The sequence below is a fragment of the Artemia franciscana genome, unplaced genomic scaffold (genome assembly GCF_032884065.1).
Source record: "Artemia franciscana unplaced genomic scaffold, ASM3288406v1 PGA_scaffold_32, whole genome shotgun sequence".
In the NCBI taxonomy this organism is placed as follows: domain Eukaryota; kingdom Metazoa; phylum Arthropoda; class Branchiopoda; order Anostraca; family Artemiidae; genus Artemia; species Artemia franciscana.
In genome coordinates this window covers 2,432,547-2,449,055 of record NW_027062665.1, presented here as the reverse complement: position 1 = coordinate 2,449,055, position 16,509 = coordinate 2,432,547, and the positions used below count along the sequence as shown (strand labels likewise).

The following is a 16,509-nucleotide window of genomic DNA, read 5'->3' as shown; positions in this document are numbered from 1 at the left end:
AAATTTCCCCTAAGAAATATGGAATCGTTTTCGTATAAAAAATAAATAAACACACAATTATTGCTCGCTTATAACGATAGTGTATATATTTTCTTTATTTTTTTTTCTTAACCCTGTCAAACAGTATTGACTTCTCTAAATAAATTCTAGAAGACTACTGAACTTCAAAAAAAATGATCTGGTATAGAGATAGAATCTACATAATCATTGAATATGGCTAAGAAACCTAAGAAAAACCAGGTTCCAAAAGAGACAGCCTTAAATAAACTTCAAACAAACTGTCAACATAAATTTTTAATTCTTATAGTTATAGAACATGTGAAGATAGGGGCTTGAAAGAAAACCCAGTGCTCTAATTAGGCATTAAAGGCGTTCCTTAACGCTTTTTTTCACCTACGGTGAAAACTTTCCAAATCGTTAAAAAATAACCTCTCATGACATATTTGCTAGTCCTATTTCAAGATTTTTTTTACAAGGTTCACATTTTAGGTACAGAATGTCCAGAAGGAGTTGTTCGAAGAGTCGGATCTAAATCATCATGTGATCGGTATTATGAATGTGCCGGAGGGAGAGTTTTCCCCCAGGAATGTAAAAGTGGCTTTTGTTTCAGCGCTAAACATGCCAAATGCCGTCCATGCCCAGAAGTTTCGTGTCCACGTGAGTTATTTTAACTTCGTTACTGTGAAATGTATGCGGCGTCTGTCACCGTTAAGTCTCTTAAAGAACAACAAAGATTTTAATGCATGGCTTACCTCTGTCGACGATATTTGAATATTTTGTTTTGGTTTCATTCTATCTAATATGTTTTGGAAATTAACAAGAGATTATCCAGACTTGCCACATCTGTGTATTTCTTCGTAAAACTAATTAAGTAAATAAAACAAATTTTTTAACTGAAAGTAAGGAGCGACATTAAAACTTAAAACGAACAGAAATTACTCCGTATATGAAAGGGGCTTTTCCTCCTCAACACCCCGCTCTTTGCGCTAAAATTTGCCTCTTTCTCTTAACTCTACTTTTTAAAACAGTAAAAAACTTTAGCTTAAAGAGCAGTGTGTTGAGGAGGAAAAGCTCCTTTCATACACAGAACAATTTCTGTTAGTTTTAAGTTTTAATGTCACTTCTTACTTTCAGTTAAAAAAGCTTGTTTTTTTTTATTTAATTTCTGAACGTTTTTGAATTAATGCATGTTTTGATTTTGGCTCTCCGCACATACATAATTAAAACGAAATTTGCATATTAATTTTTTTGGCTAAATGGCTTTCTCGTAGTTTTAATCGGAATATTTTGAGAAAAAGGATGGGGGGGAGGAGGCCTAGTTGCCCTCCACTTCTTGATTACTTAATAAGGCAACCAGAACTTTAATTTTTAACGAATGTTTTCATTAGTAAAAAATATAAGTAACTTAAGAGTTAACTTACGAAACGAACTTTTATATTCGTATGTTCTTATAACTATATGAGGGGTTTCACCCCCTTGTCAATACCTCGCTCTTTACACTAAAGCTTAAATGCTGTCCCAATTGCTTAAGAATGACCATTGAATCACAAAGGCCGTAGAATAAATAATTGAAATTACTAAGAATACTTTAGCGTAAAGTGCGAGGTATTACGAGGAGGTGAACCCCTCATATACGCAATAATTTCTGTTTATTTTAAGTTTTAATGCTTCTCCTTACGTTCAGTTGAAAAAATGTTTCGTATTTATTTTTTCATTTTTTTTTAAATAATGCTAGAAAGTCTTGCGCCCCCTTCATTGAAATTCTCTTCCCCCATGACAAATTCTTCCATGGAAAGATCCTCCTCCCAAGTAACCCCCGCCCCTAAGCTTCTTCCCCCTTCAAACCAAAAAATCCCCTGAAAACGTCTGTACACTTCCCAATAGCCATTACTATGTGTAAACACTGGTCAAAGTTTGTAACTTGCAGCCCCTCCCACGGGGACTGTGGGGGAGTAAGTCGTCCCTAAATACATATTTATTGGGCTTATCGACTCTGGTGAATAAAATGGCTATTTCAGAGTTTTGATCCGGTGATTTTGGGAAAAAATTAGCGTGGAAGGGGGCCTACGTGCCCTCCAGTTTTTTTGGTCACTTAAAAAGGGCACTAGAACTTCTATTTTCCGTTAGAATGAGCCATCTTGCAACATCCTAAAACCACTGGGTCGATACGATTATCCCTGGGGAAAAGAAAAAAACAACAACAAACAAACAAATAAACACGTACCCATGACCAATCTATTAGCAAAAAATACGAATATCCCCATTTTGTAGATAAGAGCTTGAAACATCTACACTGAGGTTCTCTGATACGCTGTATGTGATGGTGTGATTTTGTTAAGATCTATGACTTTTAGGGACTGTTTCCCCCTATTTTCTAAAATAAGGCAAATTTTCTTAGGCTCGTAACTTTTGATGAGTAAGATATTCGTTACCACGAGCTGTTCGATTATTAATAAATAAATTTATTATTATTTAATGCTAAAAATCCTGACGCATCAACTGACTTCCAAGCTGAGGGGGCATTAAATTGGCTTACGTTTAGATCTTCCTCAGCACAAAAGAAAAAATAAAATAACACAAATACCACAGACTTTTTACCTAAATAAAAACTTATTCCCCCCATTTCCTTAGAAATAAGATTTGGGATGTGTAACAGTGAAGAGGTGAGTAAAACTGTTTGTCGCTGAAATCAAATTCAGCTGGTGTTGATGGATTGTCTCTAGGAAGGCTTGAAGAGATTTTAGATGGTATGTTACCCTGTCTGGTTTTTACAATTAATGTTTCCCCAGAAAAGGTTCCCGGTACAACTTTGTCCCGGTTACAAAGTTGCGAAAGTCATACCTTTATAAAGATGGTCTCAAAAGTAACATGAAAAACTGGAATCCAGTATCGACTTTTCCTCTTTGGTCAAAAATATTAGAGAAAGCAGTCCAAAGCGCCTTTATAATTTTCTTCAGATTAATAGCTTAAATAATGAAACCCAACGTTGGTTTCGTAAGAACCACTCCAAAGCCCATGCCTTGCAGTACCTGGTTGATTGATTAGTGTAGTAGTGCAGCAGAGAACGGATGTTTACAATTGCCAATTTCTGGGATATAAGAAAGATATTTGATACTGTAGATTCCAGGATTTGAGCGAATCGACTGGATTGACTCACAGGATCGCCGGATCTTTTATGTCTAAGAATTCACGGTGAGCCTTTGCAGTGGTCTAAAAGTTAAATAATGAAAATGAAAGTCATAAAAAATAGAAAGTCATAAAAAAATAGAAAAGTCATAAAAATAAAAAGGTCATAAAAAATGAAAGAATCCTTTTATATAAGTGCAAGTACAGAGAAGTGCACTAGAAGTGCAAGATAGAAGTGCAAGGTATAGAACTGCAAGAGGAAAAGGATCCTTGTGCTATCTGTAGTCTATAGTGAATTAATACTTGGTTATTCCTCTAATGGTTATATACTAATGGTTATTCCTCATTTCAGTTACACTGTAAGTAAATGCATATTTATCAATGTTTTTCCCTAATTTTGTAATTGCTAAGATCTGGATAAACTTGGGAGGTTTTAACTTGAATTTGTCGCTTTAAGCTAAAAGAAGTTCTCCATGTTTATAGCTTGCAATTGCAATGCGAAATATTTTATAATTGGTGAATAAGTGTCAAAACCTATTTTTAAATGTATTTTTTAATGGTTTCGAATTTTAATTTTTTTTTCTTATGGTTTCAGAATTGAAGTGTCCAAAACCGACAGGAAGATATCCAATTGAAGGAAAATGTAATTTATATGTTTCTTGTTCAAAGAATACAGCTCATATTTTCGCATGCGTTCCTGGTTCTATGTTCCATCCAGGATTTAAAAGCTGCGTGCCTGCAACTTTTTTCTCAAAGGCAAGTTATAGGCTAGCTTAAAAAAAGAGAAAAATACTGTTTAGAGCAATATCTGCGTTCCCTAATTTCAACAGTGACTTCAAAATATGCAACTAGAAGCACTCACTTAAAAAAAACATCTTGCTTATTAGTTTTATTCCCTTTTTAATTAGAATGTAGAACAAAATCGAGTTGCTTACGGAAGATGCACAGCCATTGTTAAAATTTTCTTCAAATAATAAAAAAAAAGATCCTACTTTGGTCATCAGCCAGTCCTTAATGACATTTTGGCAGTGCAGCTGCAGCCATTTACGAGAATTTCTGAGAAAAATTAGGTTTAAAGACCTGCTATTTATTAATTATTTATTATTAATTAATGTTAATAATTAAATAATTATTAATTATTTAATTATTACGTTATTATATTATTATTTTATTAATTTAATTATTAAAAATTATTAATTATTATTAATTAATAATTATTTATTTAATTAATTAGCGTCAGTGCTCATTGCTTGTGAGCTGTTGAAACATCTTATGCATTGAAAGACTAATTATTTGTATGCGCATATCAATGCAGTGAACAATTCAGCTCATGTTCCGACAGCGCTGTTTAATAAAGTTATGCGCCGAGTTGATCAAACAGGTACTTGAACTTAGAATATGCTGAAGAAAGCTTTATAATAAGGAAATTTATAACAAAAATAAGTGACAAAAAGTATGTTTCACCATGATTCTCGATGGGGAGGGTGTAAATTTTCGAAAGCACTGTTGTCTATGAGCTGTTGGAGTGTCCTAAGCAGTGATGGAGTAAGCTTCCTAGTTGCCTATCACTCCAACCAACAATGTAGCATATAATCCGGCAGCCCTGTTTAATACGATTTCACTCTAAGTTGAACAAATCAAGTAGCTGAACTTTGAAAATGCTGAGAGAAAAGAAAAATTTTGTAATAATTATGTATGTTAGAAGAAATGATGCAACATGATTTTTAAGGGGGAAGGGTCTAACCTTTTAAAAGTGTTATTATTTATTATCTATGAACTGTTATAATGTTTTGAGCAGTGATGGAAAAAGCCTTTATAGGCTCATTACTACAACCAGGAATTCAGCACATGATATGCATGATCAGCACATGTTGATCAGCAAATGTTGATCAGCACATGTTGCTCGACTGATTTCTGTAGTTGTAAGTGGCGAAATAAACACTATATTCTATTAAATATAGCTGTTTTTAGTATCCCTCAGTCTTCCCGCCCTCGCCTTGTATCTACTGCCCACTCTACTACAAAAATTAGAAAAAAATTCTTCGCATGAAAGTAAAGTGCTGCATTAAAACTTAAAACAGAACATTGAGGGGCGACTAAGCGTATTGTTTTACAACTTTCCGTGCATTTTGAAGGGGGTGTTAAAATAACTCAAAAGTGACTATGCAGCCATGTTTTCAAAACACTTTATCTGCAATGTTTTAGAAAAAAGCTGAGTTTATTTAAGTTGAAACTTTCAGGATACGTTGAACTAAATTAAAGCACATGGGTTGCATTTAGGTTGTCATAAGGGCAGGTATGTAATATGGCAGGAACGGATAAAGGTAATAAGTTGAAACTTTCAATGAATTTTTGCTTAATGACTTTTATCGCAGATGCCTCAGTATTGATGGAAATTAGCAAATTGTAGGTGATTGACCTAATACTTTTAAGGAATATTGAGGGGGACACAGAACTGAACTAAAAGACTATGTAATAAATGTGTGCTAACTTTTTGTAATAAATTATGGAGCAAATGTATCAACACTTTGCCATATTTAATTGGTTGATTTTTTGGCCATACTAATAATTTATTCTAAATACTTTGGATCAAGTCAGTGACCTGTTTCGAAAATACATCAGTAATAACAGGAAGCTAGGAGATTGTAGGGGATTGACTTAAAACAGTCAGGGAATATTAAGGAAGTAATTCAACTAAATCAAAAAACACTATATGCATCCTGTTTTTTTTTTGTTCTTTTTTTTAAATGTACATATGTGGAATATCTTAGGAGTGATAGCGCTTTTTTTTATAGAGATCGTAAGAAAAGCAAAGGATGTTCCAAAACCAATTATTATTAATTATAATTAATTATTCAATATTATTTTTGTTCTCAAACAGCGGAGAGGAAAAAAATAAACGATTCATAAAACTGTAAATACAGAGCAGAAAACAATATTAACCCTTTTGTACAAGTATGTATTATAAGTAATTTTATTCTTCATTCTATGCTGAAAGTAACAAAAATAAAATCATTAAGAGGGATTGAGTTGTGGAGCATATCACTGTGTAGAACAGATAAGAGATACGAACTGTTTGACTGCTTCAAACTCCTTAGGAAACCAATGGCGCCAATTCAGGAAAATATTGGGAGGTAAGGGGGGCAAAATGTATATCGTAAGACCTAGGACTTGCAATTTTATTCTCTTTCGATTTTTAAGTGAAATCGAAAAAAAAGGGTTTTTAAATGTTGTAAAAACACCAAAGAAATACCTACCTACAAGGAAAATCTATGCAAGACGAGAAAATATCCCCACCCCCCTGATCACTGGCACTATAGAAAACCTTTTCTAATGGCAAGGGAAGAAAGATAAAGGAGCTGCCCTCAGTAGTGTTCAAACCCATACCTCATCCTCAAAAATTTTTAATATTTCTTTGATTTCCCAATAATTTCTCTTATTTGAAACCTATTTTGTTGATAAAATTAATAATCCATTACAAATTACAAATCAATATTCCCTGCGTGAAAATAAGGAAATATTTCTTCATTGATTAGAGGTACAGGTGAAACAGTGTCCGGTCTATGCGAAGACACTTGTCAGTGACAACGTGGTTTTTGGTTCTTTGAATCAGAGAGAATCTGCGCAAAAACACTTAAGAGAAGGAACCAAAGGAATTATTTCTGATATAATCTTACCTTCAACCAGAAACGTAATTGGTCATTAGTTTCTCTAAAAGGCAGTATAATAAATTTGCCGTTGAGACATTATTTGCAAACACAGATGAAGCGTCCCACATTTCCTTAAACCGAACTGACTGAAGCTAAAACCAGCATCTTGGTAACTGAAAACAATGGTTAACTAGCAAGATACACAAAAATGCTGTTTTTTTATGGCCAAAAGGCCCTTTTAAAGAGCCAAAGTTGGCCCTTATAGCGTTTATGCAGGAAAACAAAAATTAGCCAACCACTTTCAGAGATAAACCAAAATGTATACAATGCCTAGAAACACTTAAGGTTGCTAATAGGCCTAAGGTCATATCTAATAGTTTCATACATCTGATACTAAGCTATACTAAGCTGTTACTAATACTAAGCTATAACTAATAATAACTATAATGTAACTAATAACTATAACTAATACTAACACTAATACTAAGCTGTTACTAATACTCTGATACTAAGCTAATGCTGAGCTGTTCTCAAAGGAATGATTTTAAGTTCTTTAGAAATACTTTTTGTTCACATTTAATGGCCCCTGTCTTTCATGAGCCGTTCTTAACTAATTGGGAAAACTAATCAAACTAGCTTAAAGAGTGAGGGAGAGGAGGGACTATCTTACTCATAAGGAATAGTTTTTGTTCGTTTCTAGTTTGAATTTTTCTCCTTTCTATCAGTTGTAAAAACTATTTAGTTTCTTGCTGTTTTCCAATTCAAGTGAGGAAACACCCCTCCCTCCGTGTGAAATTTGCCCATGAAAATTCTCCCCATAAACTTTCCTCCCAATGGAAAGTTCTACCGACGGAAATTTCTGTATATTTTTCAATTACAAATACTATATTAAAAAATTGGGAAATTCCCTAGCTTTTGTCATCCCAAGAGGCATAGTTATTGAACGTTTCAAATGTGTTAATTCAAATGGCTACCTAAAAATTCTGATTCTCTGTCTTAGGAGAAAAGGGGACGCGGCAGTTGGGCTAGTTCCCCTCTAATGTTTTTGGTTACATAAAAAGGGCATTATGATTTTCAATTTTTTTTTTTTAATTGAGAACTCTCCAGCCTTTTAAGACTATTGGTTTGACATGATCAAGCATCGGAAGAAACAAATAAACACACGCCCATGATCTTTTTTCTGGCAAAAATCACAAAATTCCACATTTTAGTCGATAGGAGCTTTAAACATTACAATGGATTTCTCTGATATATGTTGAATCGGGAAATGTGATTATCAAACAGATATCTTGTCTTTTCCAGGGACATTTCTCCCTTTTTTAAAAATCAGGCAATTATTTTCATGCTTGTTTCATTTGATGGATAGCATTAAACTTTTAATGAATTTTGTGAAATTGCAATCAGCATGAAAGAATTCGTTGGATGTGTTTATTATCAAAATTTCTTTTATAGAGTTTCAGTTTCTATTGGCTCGAGTCACCCGTTATTGACAATTTGGTGTCACAATCTGTTTGCTCAAGTCAGTATCCTAGAAAATGTTAGATAAAACCTTTAGGCGTAACAGAAAAATTTCTATATTTAGAGTTTTAGTTTCCATTGGCTCGATTCCCTCTCTACTGACAGCTCGGTACCACAAACTTTTCGATGAAGTCAGTTTCCAAAAAAATTGAAAGATATAACCTTAAGGCGTGACAGTAAAAATATTTTTTTTTTTTAGAACTTCAGTTTCTATTGGCCAGAGTCGTTCTTTACTGAAAGTCCGGTACACAAACTGTTTGATAAAGTCAGTTTTCAAGAAATTATAAAATATGACCTTTAGGCGTAACAGCAAAAATTTCATTTTTTAGAATTTCATTTTCTATTGGCTCGAGTCACTCTTTACCGACCGTTTTGTACCACAAACTGTGTGATAAAGTCAGTTTCCAGAAAAAAAGTAAGATATGACCTTTGGACGTAAGAGCAAAAAATCTTTTTTTTTTAGAATTTCAGTTTCTATTGGCTCGAGTGACTTTCTACTGACAGCTCGGTACCACAAACTGTTTGATAAAGTCAGTTTCCGAAACAATTGAAAGATATGACCTTTAGGTGTAACAGCCAAAATTCCTTTTTCAGAATTACAGTTTCTATTGGCTCGAGTCGCTTTCTACTGACATCTCGGTACACAAACTGTTTGATGAAGTCAGTTTCCAAAAAAATTGTAAGATATGACCTTTAGGCGCAACAGCAAAATTTCTTTTTTGTAGAATTCAGTTTCTATGGGTTCGAGTTGCTTTTTACTGACAGTTTGGTACACAAACTGTTTGATAAAAGTCAGTTTCCAATAGAACTGAAAGAAATGACCTTTAAACGTAACATCACAATTTCATTTTTTTTTTAAATTTAAGTTTCTATTGGCTCTAGTCGCTCTTTACTGACAGTTCAGTACACAAGCTGTTTGACAAAAGTCAGTTTTCTAAAAAATATCAGACAGTACAATTAGGCTTAACAGTGATGTCGAATTCCATGTATTCTAATGTTTTAAGTATGAATACGACTATTTTTGTATCTTATAGGAACACGCATGTTCTCCTGAAAACCAGTTCAAAACAACATGCTCAAAGATAGAAGACATTGAAGAAAGAGATATTGCCTTGGAAAGACAGTCAGGTAATTTGTTTGTTATCTAATGTGTCGGTTTGTGTATGTATCTGATTCCTAATAAAGAAATAGGAAACTCAAAAGGAGGAGGGTCAGTAGCCGCGCAACACCTCTAGCAGAAATTCATAAGATACGTGTCAAAAGACCATTTTAACCGTTAGGGCAAGAGTTTTTTTTGCCTAGAACAAGATTTTTCCGTCTTACCCCCAGCAAAATTTTTTGCTCTTACTAATACTAAAAAAAAAACGGAAATAGTCTCATAAGAAAAAAAAATAGGAAAAAACTGAATTTTTTGTGCGTTATCCTTAGCAAAACTCGTCACTCTTGGTAAAACCTTGAAAAAAATTTAAAATAACACAAAAAGAAAGCCAAATGTTTAATAAAATTTATTTTACAAATTCAATGTATCTTTGTCAAAAGTAAATATAAAACAGTAAGTTTTTTCAAACGAGATTTGAGAGTAATACTAAAACTGAGCAGAAATTATTCCGTATATAAGGAGATGGCCCCTGCCCAACCCTTGACTCTTTACGCTTAAGTTTTATAGTGTTCTACTGATAGAATCTTTTCGCTACAAAGGTATTTGACGAATAATTGATGTTTGTCTCATTTACGTTTTGTTTGCCATTTAAAAAATCTGAACTGAAAATTGTGATGTACGACACATTCTGCACAAAATCCCCCCCCCCCCCACACAAACATAGAGAATTTTCACCAGAAAATTAATTTCAAAGAATTTCCTCCTAATAATTCCCCATGAAAAATTCACACCGCAGAAAATCCCCCAACATACAAAATTGCGCTGTCAAAGAGAAAGTATGACTAATAATAAAAATGGAAAAACAAGAGAATTTTTAAATATTCTACATATACCCCGAAATACAAGCAGAAAGTACAGTGTAGAGTATCCTATAGTATTCGTTTTCAGATTTTTGTCAATCTTAATTCTTTTTTCGTATTTTGGAGGCTTAATTACTGTAGCAAACTAAGGTAAAGATAAAAAAAAAAATCAGAAAAAGGAAATGAGTGATAACTGCTCTATCGTGAAAGTTCACCGAGATAACAGGCTGGGACTAAGAAGTACGAGTAATTACTTCCCAAGAATTTGATCTAGTATCGACCAGAGGCACCACTAGCCAAAATGTTTTGGGGGAGGGAATATATTTGACCGAATAATTTTTTGACCGGTCATTTTTCTCCGATTGATGCAGGTGATTTTACTATTAAAATTGCCTCAGTTATTACTGTCCACCAACTGAGGCTAATTTTCTTTTTCCATCAGCCCTTTAGCCAGTAGGGTAGTGACACTACACGCCACTATTTTACAGATTCATATTGTTTATCTGACTGTTTGAAAACATCGAAGGATCGATGTCAACCTCCCGCCCATACATCACCCCTCTCTCAAAAATTGTAGTATATAATACTAGTTCACCCTTTGTGATCGAGAACACGTCCACTAGGCACGTATCAAAAGGTCTTCCTGTCTGTAAAACCTTTAAGGGTATTATTTTTTCTATTTTAATTTGAATAATAAGGAGTCAAATTCTAAGTCAGAACCCAGCCAAATTAAAATCGACAGCTCTCTATTTACGATAATCAAGCCCTAGTTTAGGGTAAAAAAGTTTTCAAAAACTTGTCATGCTCTGTTCTCAGAAATGATTGGGTATCATCACTAGGCGCACATCAGAAGATTTTTCAGTACAACTTTATGTTTCAGGAACAAACGCGAAGCCGTGCGGTGTTGCTTCCCCCACAACTGGAAAGCTCAATATGTAGCGTTTTGATACTTTTAAATCGGTTGGCAGTCTTATAATTATTAATCTATAGCAAATTTGCCCTCCAAGAGGCAAAATCGTGGTCTGGTGCCACAAAATTTTAGAGAAAGACTCCTTCTCGTAGCCAGCCTTTTCTTTTCACTAAAAAGAATTCTAAAACTTCTAATTTTGGTTCTAATGAGCCCTCTCCCAATCTTCTAAGACTGTCGGTTCAATACTATCATCCCTGAAAAGAAAAGAAATAAATTTACAGCAGTGATTTTTCTCCTTGAAAAATTCCACATTTTTGGACATAGATCCTTGAAACTTTAACTGTAAGATCTTCTGATATAGTGAATCCAATGAAGAGTTTTTCATTGAGATTGCATGACTTTTAAGGGATGTCCCCGCTCTTTCTATAGAAAATCAGATCGAACATCAATTTCTCACATAGAGAATTCTGCACGGGAGAAGATTTTGTGTGGTGAATAAGCTCTTCCATTCTCCCGGCAAAGGTAACTTCGAAGACCACACTGCCTTTCCATGACGAAAGTAAAACAGTTCAAAATAGGGATGATACCTTTTTATTGACAGTGAATAGATATAATATGAATGGATATAATTTAAATATGAATATAGTGGATAAATAAGCCCTTCGATTTGCCTGGCAATTTAAATATATTTTTTTCCATTCCAATCCTTCTTGTGTTTAGGAAAATGTTCTCAAAGAGGCAAAAACTTAACCTTTAGAATTAAGAGAGAGGGATTGAGGAGGTGCAGTCCCTCTCACTAACGGAATAACTTCTGATTGTTTTAAGTTTTCTTAGCTCTTTCCTTTATCCAGTTTTTGTTTAATTTTAATACCATACCCAAATTTACCTTAAAATATGAGGAAACCTGCTGACCTCAGTGTATAATTTCCTCTGACAGGCTCATTCAATTAGAAATTTAAAGGATTAGTGCCATTTTTAACAGTCAAAAGTGACTGGAGGACAACTCATACCCGTCCACCCACCTCTTTCCTAAGTCATCTGATTAAAATTTTGAGATAGCCATTTTGTTCAAGATATTTGAAAAGCCAAGAAACTATGTCTTCGAAGATAATATAGCCCCCCACAGCCCCCGGGGAAAGATTTATAGGTCAAGTAACTCGCTCATTGTTTACGTGTAGTATTTCTTATTGGGAAGTATACAGTCATTTTCCTGGAAGGGGGGATTTCTACTTGGGAATTTGCTACGGGGATCATTTTCCGTGTGGAGGTAATTTCCCGGGTGAAGGAACTTTCAACGGAAAATTCACCCCTCTGAGGGCCAAATGAGGGGCCAAACCGCTTGGATTCACCCCTCATTATACGTATATTGCAATTCGTACGGCCTAAATTCAAATTTTAGCTGAATAAAAAATAAAAATTCTATTGCACTGGAGCTTCATAGAACCAAAGTAGTATAAAAGAAAAATACGGGAAATATTGCAAGCTTCATCGTAATAATAGAAAAATAGCAGTCTAAAAGCAGGCTGTATGTAGGAGAACAATATTTTATCGGCTAGCAAAGGCAGCAAACCCATCTCAACCTGAAGGACAGGCTAAAATATTTTCAAAAGACATAGTTTTTTTTAGAGGAATTCTCCATGGAGGGCACTCCTGGCATGATTTTAAAAACAATCAGAAATCAAAGTCTTTTTCAAATTAAAGTGGGATAAGAAACATTTTTCAGTCGAAATCATCTGAAAGAATTTTTCCAGGGGCAATTTTCACCTAGAATGGAATTGTCTTTGGAGGATTTTCTTGGTGCGTGGTATTTTATATGAGAAGAACTTGACATGGAGGGATTTTCCATGAGGGAAGGGAATTTTCCATGGAGGAGCCAGACTTCCTGGCATTGTATGAGGAGACAGCTTCCTTATACACTTAATAAAACATTTTTGTTTTATGTTGTAACATCTCCATATTGGGAGGGTAGTTTCTAGAAGTTAACTTTCCAAAGAAAATTTTACATGGGGGTAAACTTTCCCAGGATTAATATGCAAATTTTGTTTTAATTGTTCACGTACGGTCCGCCAAATTCGAACCAGCATTAGTTAAAAAAATGTTCAGAAATTAAATTAAAAAAACAATTCTTTCAACAGGAAGTAAGGAGCGACATTAAAACTTAATACGAACAGGTATTATTCATTATATGAAAGGAGTTGTCCCCTCCTCAACACCCCACTCACGCTAAAAAAAATCTTTTTACTTTAAAAACAAGAATTGAGACAAAGAGGGAACGTTTAGCGTAAAGAGCGGGGTGTTGAGGAGGGAACAGCCCCTTTCATAAACGGAATAATTTTTATTCGTTTTAAGTTTCAGTGTCGCTCCTTATTTCCAGTTGAAAACACTTGTTTTATATTTAATTCCCCCATGTAAAATTTCACCTGACAAGTTTAACCCCCTCCTCCCCCCGGAAACTTCCCTTCCCTGTGGGCTTTTCCCCGTGGAAAACCCCCCAGGAGCAAATTCGTCCCCCCATCCGAAAATGTATGCATACTTTCCAATAACAAATACTATGCGCAAACAATGGGAAAATTTTATAGATTAAAGACCTTTCCCCTGGGGCTGTGTAGGGGTCAATTTATATCCAAGGCATAGTTATTGGAGCTTTTAACTATGATATACATTATGGATATCTCAATTTTGATCAGACAATTTTGGGAAAAAGGGGGTGGAGGAGTGGGCCCAGTTGCCCTTCAATCTTCTTGGCCACTTGAAAGGGTATTAGAACCCTTTAATTCCCGCTCGAATGAGCCATCTCCCGATATTCTAAAACCACTGAGTCGATACGATGACCCCTGGAAAAAAAGTAAAAAACAACAACAAAAAACACGCATCCGTGATCTTTCTTCCGGCACACAGCAGAAAATTCCACATTTTTGCAGATAGGATGTTGATACTTCTGAAATGAGGTTCTCTGATACGCTGAATCTGTGATTTTCTAGTTGTGTGGTAAATGGTGTGATTATCTATACGATTGTTCGACTTTTAAAATGTGTCCCTATTTTTGGAAAATCGGGTAAATTTTCTCTGGCTCATAGCCTTTGATGCGTAACACTAAACTTAATGAAACATATAAATTTGGAATCAATATAATAAGCCATTTTATTCTCATACATCTTTTGGTATCAAAATAGTTTTTTTAAAGTTTCTGTTACGATTGAGTAGCGTCGCTCCTTGCTTACAGTTCGTTATTCGTTATTTGAGGCAATAGGTGCTCCCCACTCTAAAAGAATCCATTAGCAGAAATATGTATGGTGTGTAGCAGTGGGATACTCTATAAGAGAGTGGCCAGATGGGGCGCATTTGCGCCATTTTGGCGCTTTTTTGGCGCTTTTTTTGGCAGTTGTTTTTAAAGTAAAAGGCAGTTGTGCCTTGAATTTTTCGAATCGAATGCACTGAATCTTTCAATGCATTATCATTTTTAGAACACTGCTCTATAATAGTTAGCTATATCGGATAAACGGTCGTAACGATATTTCATTTTATATGGGCTGCATTTATGTTTAGGGACAAATCGTATATCATGCACCGGTGTAACCTCTGAGACTGGGTGCCTGCAAAAATGCCCTTTTAACAATCCTCAAAGTTTTTAATCGACAGTATTTTGGCTATAAATTGGCTGAAGTTACTGTTTTTCAAGCCAAAATAGTAGATTCCGGCACTTTTCAGTAGCCTGTTTTCTTTTGTTCCTTAAAAAGCGCAACATATCTTAAACTTTTTTTTGTCACTTGTTATTTTTATTAATTTGTTAATAAAAATAAAATTTTTGTAATAAAAAGAGGAATTACTCGTCCGATAACATCAACCCTAGAGAAAACAAAAATGCAAGCGTATCATAAATCTCTGATAGAGTAAGAAATTTCATAGTAGATAGAGAGTGGTTTTAGAGTTATTATACATGCTGAATTTCATTGTATAATTTTCATCAATATTACACAATTTTTGGGAGAGTGTGGCAATTTGTTCCAAAATTTATGCAAATTGCTTGAATAGATTAGGTTGGAGGAGGAGCGTGCGTAGCTGTGTTGGCCTCCGGCGACTTGGTGCTGCAGTGAGCTATTAGTAGTAGTAGTAGTTATTTGCTAAGAGCTTTTTAAGAGTAACTTTAAAATTAATAAACATTTTATTTTCAGGAAGAGCATAAATAACCACTTTTGTTGTTGCATACACTGAAATCGAATCCTTAGTTTTTAGGGCTTTGATTATAATTGATAATAGTCACTCTTTACTTAAAGTTTGTTAATACTGGCTGTTTTATTCAAGACTCTCTGAAGCTGATGGAGGTTCCTACTCCTTCCTTCAATCCTTGTTTTTGACATTCATTTTCAATATTTTTATAACAATTCGGGATAATCATCCCTAAGAGATAAGACCCCTTCAGGTCTATCAGAGGAGAGTCATCCTTTAAAGAAAAAACCCTTCAAATGTTCATCAGGGGGGGGGGAGTCTGAAATATCAAAACTTAATATTAGGGTGATCATACTCATGGTTTTCAAGAGGATTTATTAAAACATTGGGATACCAACTTGTATGGCAAATAAGAGAACGAAAATATTAGCGTTTAAATCTGCAAAGATAAAGCTACCCCCCACCCTACCTTTCCCTTTTGGCAAAGGTAAGCATATGAATGTACTCTTATGGTAAGTCTTAAAAAGTTTCGCATTAATAGAAGAGCTATCGAACCGCAGTATTGATATTGAAGGCTTCGTATGAAAATATTTCTTAGAATATGCATTAAAGGAAATAAAGGAAATAAAGGCAATTCCCGAAAGGAAATAGTATGCACGAAGCACTATAACTTACTCTAACAAAATTCGAAAAAAATATACCAGTCGGAATCTGATAGTTTTAGACAATTAAAAAAAATAGGCATTTTTATTTAGAACAAACTGTTTCTAACCTTAAAACTATTAGCGAGTTTACTTATTTTTACCTTAACTTTCTAAGTAATATTTTTCAGTATGTTTGAAGAGATTTTTGGTCAGTTGTTCTTCTATGGAAAGATTTTTTTTCGTTCTTGAATATCAGACTTTGTTACTTACTTTACAAAGAACATATGTTAGTTCATTTTTTCACACTGTACAGTCTGTTATCGAGGTCTTATCTTGGGAGAAGCGAGTACTAGACTGTTGGGTAGCTAAGACTGGTTTCTTTTTTTATTTTGATCACATAGCAAACTAGTTCAAAAACGGATGAAGAATACTAATTTCATGCTCCTCAGTTTTGAAAACTGACAAAAAAATTAGAAAAAATTTCTTGTATCTTTCAAGTTTGTCGGTACAGCTAAGATTTTTTATCAGTAAATAA

The 16,509-nt window shown here is 34.3% G+C and overlaps 1 protein-coding gene across 1 annotated transcript in view; it reads left to right on the top strand.

Annotated features, from left to right (window-relative positions):
* The window catches only part of LOC136041634 (mucin-2-like), a 64,217-nt gene that overhangs the window by 5,178 nt on the left and 42,530 nt on the right, over nucleotides 1–16,509 (top strand). Inside the window, exons 2-4 of the mRNA XM_065726332.1 lie at nucleotides 490–657; nucleotides 3,722–3,882; nucleotides 9,329–9,422. Of these exons, the coding sequence (XP_065582404.1) occupies nucleotides 490–657; nucleotides 3,722–3,882; nucleotides 9,329–9,422 (423 nt within the window). The remainder of the gene's footprint in view (nucleotides 1–489; nucleotides 658–3,721; nucleotides 3,883–9,328; nucleotides 9,423–16,509) is intronic.